The sequence below is a fragment of the Kryptolebias marmoratus genome, linkage group LG19 (assembly GCF_001649575.2).
Source record: "Kryptolebias marmoratus isolate JLee-2015 linkage group LG19, ASM164957v2, whole genome shotgun sequence".
Lineage (NCBI taxonomy): Eukaryota > Metazoa > Chordata > Actinopteri > Cyprinodontiformes > Rivulidae > Kryptolebias > Kryptolebias marmoratus.
In genome coordinates this window covers 10,881,932-10,890,193 of record NC_051448.1, presented here as the reverse complement: position 1 = coordinate 10,890,193, position 8,262 = coordinate 10,881,932, and the positions used below count along the sequence as shown (strand labels likewise).

Genomic DNA, 8,262 nt, shown 5'->3' with positions numbered 1-8,262 from the left:
TAATAAATGTATTACATAAAAAACACACTGCTGCATTATTGCATTGTATTAGTTTAGAGTTAAGCCTTTGTGTGTGTGTGTGTGTGTCTTAGCAGCAAACAGCTAATGTTTTCCTTTCCTATTTTTTTTCTCTGAAGTCTTATTTGTTAGGATGGCTGTGGTTCAGTGGTTAGAGCAATTGTCCTCCAATAAGAGAGTCAGAGGTTTGAGACCTGCCAGCAGTCACATGTCTAAGTGTCCCTGGACAAAACACTGAACCCCTCATTGCCTCCAACGTGCCCCATCAGTGAATGAATGCAATCTAAATCTCTGATTAGTCTCAAAAGAATGATTTATTCAGATTAGCTTTGTGGAGTTGCTGTATGAATGTGTGTGTGGATGGGTAAATGAAGGCTGATTGTATTGTAAAGCGCTTTGAGGAGCCTGGTTGGCTAGAAAGGCACTATGTAACTACAGTCTACTTTCCATTTATTTGTTGAAATAAAGTTGTTCTCTAAAGCGCTGCAGTGAGCAGAGTTTGCCAAAGCCAGCAGATCGGTGTGTTGTCACACAGTGCCCCCATGTGGCTGCGCTCATCTTATTTCTCTCGCTTGTCAAGGTACGAGTCCTTACAGCAAGTTTATGTGGTTTATTAAAATACATTGATTATCAGATTTACTCTACAAGATATCAGTGACACAGAGAACAAAGGTGGAAAACACAGTTAAAAGTAAGTCATTTTGGATTAGTATATTAGGCGTAAATCACTTACTGTGTGCAGATTTTAACTTTATTTTAATTATTTCTAATCTGTCCTTTCTGGCTTTCTGGATCTGTATAAACAAACACACTTTTTTTATTACACAAAGTATTGAAGTTGTGCAGGACCTGCAGTTATTTTTCTTAAGCTTCAATAATGAAATGAAATTGACTCAGCCCTGTGACATTTCTTTATAGAGCTTTTGTGCATTTCATTTTCATTGTGACTATAAAAAGAAAAGTTTTAGTGCCTTTTGGCGGCGGGCGATAATGTTTCTGTCAGTGTCCGTTCTTCTGTGTGTGTGTTGGTCTGTCTGACTATCAGCAAAATGTCCCATAAACCAGTGGGTGGATTTTAATGAAACTCTCAGAAAATAATCACTGGATGTACATCAACAACTGAATAACTTTTGGAATCAACATAACTCAAGATGGCCACCACAGCTAATACTTATAAGTCTGCCAATTTTACAGATACTGAGCTAAAACTGAACGTGGTTTCATGTGAGTCATTCTCAGGACATGCTTGGTGCTGACAGGGATGAGGTTTTGCAATAGCACAAGATTGCACATATTTGGTATATTTGACCAAAACGGCTATACTTCATCATTTTTCAACACAAGATGATTTTAGTCTAAAACTCTGATGCAAAAGACAGTGGGTGATATGCATTCCTTCAAGGAATGCTGGGCCTTAAATTAGTTTAATCAATTTTGTTTACTTTACTTGACAAGTGAAAATTTAAAGCGATGATTCAAATTATTTGTTCTGTCTGGGGCTAAAAGCATTTCTGTGTGTCAGAGAGTTTGATTCGAGTAGATTTGTACGGAACAATAAACACTTTAAACATCCATGCCATTAATCTAGACTTATGTCCGTTTTAATTCTACAACCCAGGATTTCTTGACTCTCATTTTGATCTACAAGGGTAAAATCTTTCCCCCAGTCAAACCAGTATGTTCAGCCTCAGCATTATAATGTAACGTGCAGCTCAGATGCTATAATAGGATCAGCATTCCTCATACTCCTGCTCACGTTAGTCTTCATTACCACTAGCTTAGAGCGGGATTACTGCGCTCGTAGGGTTATGTTTCTTCACTAAATGTGCCGATATAGATGTTTTACAGATGCAAAAACATCTTTTGCTTAGTGATCTGAATCCTGAAGGTCACCACGATGTCCTTTGTGTACACAAGATCTAATTTTGTTCCTGCCAGTATTCAATATTAGCAACAGAGGAATACAGTTTAGTAAAGACAGCTGCAGAGTTTGAAGACAAAACTGCACATTAAGAACTTTTATCACAGAAATATTGAGTATTGGTTGTAAATACGCCAGGCTACCTTCGTAAATAAGGTTAAATTAAAAAAATGTTAAAGATCAAATAAAAAATTGTCACATTTTTTTCCCCATTATGTTTTATGTTTTGCTCTTTATCTCAGAATTTGCTCATCATTTGTTATACATCTTACTCATCGCCTTTTATCAGTTGCAGTGAATCCTCTTAGAGGTGGATTATTGGACTAAGATGTCTACACTGAGAGGGAAAGAGAAAGACACCGACCGAGAGAAAGCAAGTCTGGAGGAGATGCAGATGAGAAGAATAAGAAAATGGAGACATCATCGTGGCTCAAAGCAAGCCATGAGAGTGGTGGAAGGTGGTGTGTAGCTGCGGTGAGTAGATTTCCCACAGCTTTGTCAGAGGGACAGAAACCTGTTTCACTGGTTGGTACAGATTGGTGCATCATGTTATTTCATCTGTGTGTTTACACTTTGTTCAAAGCTCAAAGCCTTTTCAGAATAAGCAGTGTGTAATGGTTTGTTTTCCTCTCTTTTGCTTGTTTCAGAGATAGCCAACAGAGCCTGAAACGATGAAGCACGTCCTCCTTCGTCTCACCGCCCTCACTGACATGCCGGGGGAAGACTAATCTCTGTGACAGCAATGGTTTTCCTCACCTTATCCAACCCCTTCAGCTGGAGAGAGACCTTTGCTCTCTGCTCCTTCATCTTGTTGCTCCCAGAGGTCGCAGGAGGCAACCTGAACGCTTCAGCGATACGTGTTGGTGGAGGTTCCCAGTGTGGGGAGTACATGAACCAGGTACACCTGCTGCTCACCGAGGCAGTACAGGCTTATTACTGCTCACAGATCATTTCTTAGGCTCCAGAGATCAATCAGATCTGTGATTGGCCATGTCAGCAATGAAGAAGTTTGTGTTTGTAATGTTGTTAAATTCTGTCATGTAGTCCTGACTGAACATTTTTATAATCCACTGTCAAAAAATGAAAGGACAGACATGTGTTTTGTAGTGTTTTGAATTTAATGAAATTCTCAGAAAGTAATCTTGATCTACATCTACAGCTGATTAATTTTGTAGTCAACCTCATTCAAAATGGGTGCCACAGCTAAGCAACTTTCGCAAACACAAAAATGGCTATGACTCTGAAATTTACAGATATTGAACTAAAATTTAGCACTGAGAGCACCTTCGGAGTCAACTCAATTAAGACAAAATCTCAAAATAAAATAACTACAGGCACTGTAGTTCACAGCTTCTGTGTGTACCATCTTCTCAGAAAAAAAGTTAATTTATCCATTTTATTTTGCTACAATCTTAGAAAATTTGAGGCTACTTCACAGAGTAAAATTTACATTTATCAAAGCAGATAATAGCTAAAGGAGAGCGTAGACAACAAAACTATACATAATTATGACATCACTTACTGCTCAGTTGTAGAGCTTCAAGAAAGCCATAGCAGGGGAAACAGACACTCATGGTCAGTTTCATCACAGATATGTACCTTTCTTTGCAAAAAACTAACAAGCTATCATCCTTGTAGCAGTGGTGCACAATCCTGGTCCAGGAGGGCCTCCATCCTGAATGTTTTAGATGTTTCCCTGCTCTTCAGCAGGTCTTCAAGTTCTGCAGAAGTCTGTTAATCACTCATTAAGTCAAATCAGGTGTGTCACAGCAGAGAAACACCCAAAACATGCAGGATAGTGGTTCTCCAGGACCAGGATTGGACACCATGCTTTAACTGAACCCATATTACCTACCACTTGTCTGATATACTGACTGAGTTATAGACATTTTCAAGGTTGCTAAGTTTGAATAGCTGTGGCGGCCATCCTGAATCAAGTTGACTCCAAAGGTTTTAATCAGTTGTAGATGTACACCCAACAATTAATTTCTGAATGTTTCATTAAACTCCATCCACTGGTTGATGAGATAGTTTTGGTACCAGACAAACAAACTAAAATCCACTGACACAATTACAGTACATTGTCGCCCATCTTTCATAGTGGTGGGCTATAATTAGATAATGAGTTCATTTCAAACATTATATTAAGGATTCTCTTGACCACTTTTTCCATCTGACAGGTTCTGGAAAATGGGATGTGTCGCCTTGTGGCCACCCTGCCTCAGATGGGCGAGCGAAGGTGTCCGGATATGTTTCGCTGCACGGAAGAAGTTTCCTACTGGCTGCGTGAGAACGACGAGAGGAAGCAGCAGATTGTGGCTCTGAAAGAGACCATCTCCGAGCTGCAGGAGGAACTCAGGAACCACCAGCATCGCATCAAAGTCCTGGAGCTGCAGGTGACTGAGAGCAGATGTGGGTCATCAGTCAGCACCAGTTCTTTTAACTGCTTGTTTTAATCGAACTGATGATTCATGAGATGATAGTTTGAGGGTTTTATGTTTGAAATACAACAATGCCCACTTTTCTTGTAATATATACATAAAAAACACTTCCTATTCTTTCAGTTTAGACACTTTTAGCTGAACTAGACTTTTAAATCAATTTTCAAAATATGTCTTGACTATTCATTTGAAATATATTTTTTTTTATAATCCGTTCACCCAAACTAGCATTACTTCTTTGAACCAATGTGCACACCCTGACGTGGTGCTTGGTGATAAAGCTGGCTTCCATCCGAGCGTGTCCTTGACCTGAGTCACTAACAGGATTAGCCTGCTACTCCTCCACGTGTCACCTCGTGTGCCTCAGGTGATGAGCTTAAATAAAAAGAGACTCTCAGCTGGATCAGTCAGTGTAGAGGGTGGAAGGGAGTGGATCACGGGTTTGCTATGATGAGAGTCATGTTATACTTCATGTCCAAACACAAAATAGATCAAAATCTCTAGTGTCTGGCTGATTCATAAAAAGAAATATGAATTTAGGTTCAAATACAACCCCACTTCCCAAAAAGTTAGGATGTTGTGTAAATGTAAATGCAAACATCATAAACCCATATTTTATTCACAGTGGAACAGAGTAAATATATAAATAGTTTAGCTGTAATCGTAATTAATTTACACAACATCCCAATTTTTTGATATAGGGGATGGTTTGGACTGTGCTTCATTTCCATATTTAAACATGCCATTAAAAATATATATATAATCAATACTTGTCTTGATGTGGCTAATCATCCAGGGAAGTTAATCACCCTACATACCTGCAGTGTCTCCAACTAAAGCATATATGACCCACTTGTAGACAAAATGTTTTTGTACTCCATCAGAGTGAAGAGAAGGCCCGCCTGAACGTCTCTTTGGAGCTGCGTTTCCATGAGCTGGAGGTGCACTACACTGAAGCCACCTCCCTGCTGCATCTACAGGGAACGCTGATCCTGGACCTGCAGGTGCACTTCCTCTCTTATCACAGCATGATTTTGAGTTATTTTTTAAATGCTTTTGGATTGGAGAAAACTACAGTTTCTGATTGTTCAATTAACTTTTTTGATGTCCAGAACCAACTACATAATCTGACTCTTTTAGTGGATAAAGTCAACCGAAGCCCTGGCTGTTCAGTCAATATCGTCCGACCCAATCCTCTACTAAATAGTCAACAAGCGATACACCCAGGTACACAGTCATACACTGATCTGTCACCAGAGGGAGACAAATGCTTCTTTTTTTTATTTATTTTTTTATTGTCTGAGTCTTGTCACACACAACTTTCCCTCAGCCATCCAGCATGTGGGGAACTGTCCCATGGACTGTGCCTCCATCTACCAGCACGGGGTGAGGAGGTCAGGTCTCTACACTGTGGTGCCGTTACTGGCAGGCATGCCTGTGGAAGTTTACTGTGACATGGACACAGATGGTGAGTCCCAGTTTTTGGACATGTGCATGATATGAAAGTAAATATAAAACAATGTAAAAAATGTGGAAAAACTTACTAATATGCTGCATCACTACTCTCGCTGTAACTAAAACAATGCTAGTTCTTTGAGGTATACTTAAATTCCTCCAAGTATTTGGGTGAATTTACTAATCTTTCTCTCCATTACGGTTTTAGTCTCTTCATTCCATGATTATACCAGGACATTATACGAGACTTTCTTTTTTTGCCTTTAGGTGGCGGCTGGAGCGTGATCCAACGGCGAGTTGATGGCTCAGTGAGCTTTGACCGCAACTGGAGGGATTACAGGGATGGATTTGGCGATTTGCACTCAGAATTCTGGTTGGGCAACAACCACATACATGACCTGACCATCCAGGGTGAATACAGCCTCCGCATCGACCTGGAGGACTGGAGCAACCAGCACAAACACGCCTTCTATCAGAGCTTCAGGTCAAACTCATGCACTCACTAGACCTGGTTATTACAAAACTTTTTGTGTCGTTATTGCTCATTGGCTTTGTGTGCATGCAGTGTGGAGGGTGAAGAGCATCAGTACCGTCTTCATGTGTCAGGCTTCAGTGGCACAGTGCAGGACTCCTTCAGCTGGTACCATGATAAGCAGGGCTTCAGTACACCGGACAGTGGCAACATCTGTGCTGAGATCTCACACGGAGGCTGGTGGTACAACCAGTGCTTTTATGCAAACCTGAATGGAGTCTACTACAGGGTAAGGATGAGGAGAAAACTTCTCATGTTACCTTTTTTTTGTTTTTTGAAACAAAACGTTTTACTACTTCTTCGTTCTGCAGGGAGGCCATTATACCCCAAAAGGAAGGGGCCCACTGGGTCCTGACGGGATTGTTTGGTACTCCTGGAAAGACTCTGATTATTACTCTCTACGCAAAGTCAGTATGATGATCCGACCGCGCAGCTTCCACACACGATCGTCGCCCTGATCGACAGTCACCATGACAACAGCGTGGACAGAGGAACTGGCATCTCTTGAAGCAGTAAGGAGACGACTCTGGAACAACATGAGCGTCATGAGCTAATCCTATCCAGCAGTTATTTGTCGGGGACTGGATCTACCAAATAACTTCAGAAAATGGGACTTCTTTTACAGTTTTGAAATTTTAAAAATGGACTCATATTCCGCTCTTTTTAAGACTGCAAAGTTCACAGATTTTTGGTGCTTCTTTCGGACTTTGCAAACTGTCACTTGAAAAGGAGAGAAAATTGGTCTAGATGGACAGAAACAGCCCAGGAACTTTCAATGCACAAAACTGGGATTACCCGGAAGTGTCTGGAACATCAGTATAACTGTATACTATACCCTATAGACAAAAATATGCCATTTAACAATGAAACCTCTGTTCTAAAATCACAACGTACAGGATCGGGAACAGTTTGGAGCAAACCACACAAACACAGAAAGTCTTTTGGAAGAAGCTTTATGGTCAGAGAAGAATCATCTTTTCATTGTGGGGATGGTGGCTTTTTTTTTAAACCAGTGAAACTGATTAAGGTGAAAGGAAAGCCAGCAGAGGATTAGCTCTCAATTATTCTATACGCTCAATCTATCAGATGAACAGCTGAGACTTGAGTATAGTTTGCTGTTCCAACCAGACAATGAACAGAGTTCTGGATAAATATTCCTGACCTCAGACCTAAAGTATGTAGACTGTGCCTACTGTAGAGTCTGCCAGGAGACCTGCAGATTCTACTCAGCTCTGCCAATAACAATGGCCAAACATCTCATTAGATGTTTAAATATAAAAACACACAATTAATTAAAACATGTACACCAAAATTCTTCTGCTTTAGAAACAAATCGATAGAAAATATTTTTAAAAAATGTATAGTTCACACTCACTATCATGAAATAAATGTTTATAATATATATATATATATATATATATATATATATATATATATATATATATATATATATATATATATATATATCTATATGTATATTTTAATATAAATTCAAACATAAGGGTGCTATCATGTCCAAAGGTTACAGTGTTGGAATGTTTGTGTAGAATCATATAAATTGAAAGGAGCAAAAACATGTTTGTTTTTTTTCCCTAAAGAGAAACTGCAGATCTTTTGATGTGGGGTTCTGCAAACAATTAATATCTTATAACCATTTTAGACAGCTCTTTGAATTACCTCAGTTTGAAAAAAACTGAGTTTAATTCTTAATTCACAAGCTAGTCCGAACAGGGCCAAGAACAAATTCATCGATGCCGTCTTTATACAACTCCAATCTAAAAAATGTCAGATTCTTGTGAGCACCATCTTATAAACCTTACACTGCTGTTTTAGGTTGTATGGTTACTCCAAAATGTTATGATATTCCTGCTAAATGAGCCCCAGGCTGCACGAGA

The 8,262-nt window shown here is 39.6% G+C and overlaps 1 protein-coding gene across 1 annotated transcript; it reads left to right on the top strand.

Annotated features, from left to right (window-relative positions):
* The first annotated feature begins 2,256 nt into the window (after positions 1-2,256).
* On the top strand, positions 2,257-7,772 carry si:ch211-203k16.3 (angiopoietin-related protein 7). The gene is made up of 9 exons (XM_017423212.3): positions 2,257-2,413; positions 2,587-2,837; positions 4,120-4,335; positions 5,265-5,384; positions 5,493-5,607; positions 5,711-5,848; positions 6,103-6,319; positions 6,401-6,596; positions 6,679-7,772. Exons 2-9 carry the CDS (start codon positions 2,682-2,684, stop codon positions 6,823-6,825), a joined length of 1,305 nt encoding a protein of 434 aa, XP_017278701.1. The 5' UTR covers positions 2,257-2,413; positions 2,587-2,681; the 3' UTR covers positions 6,826-7,772.
* Positions 7,773-8,262: the final 490 nt, after the last annotated feature.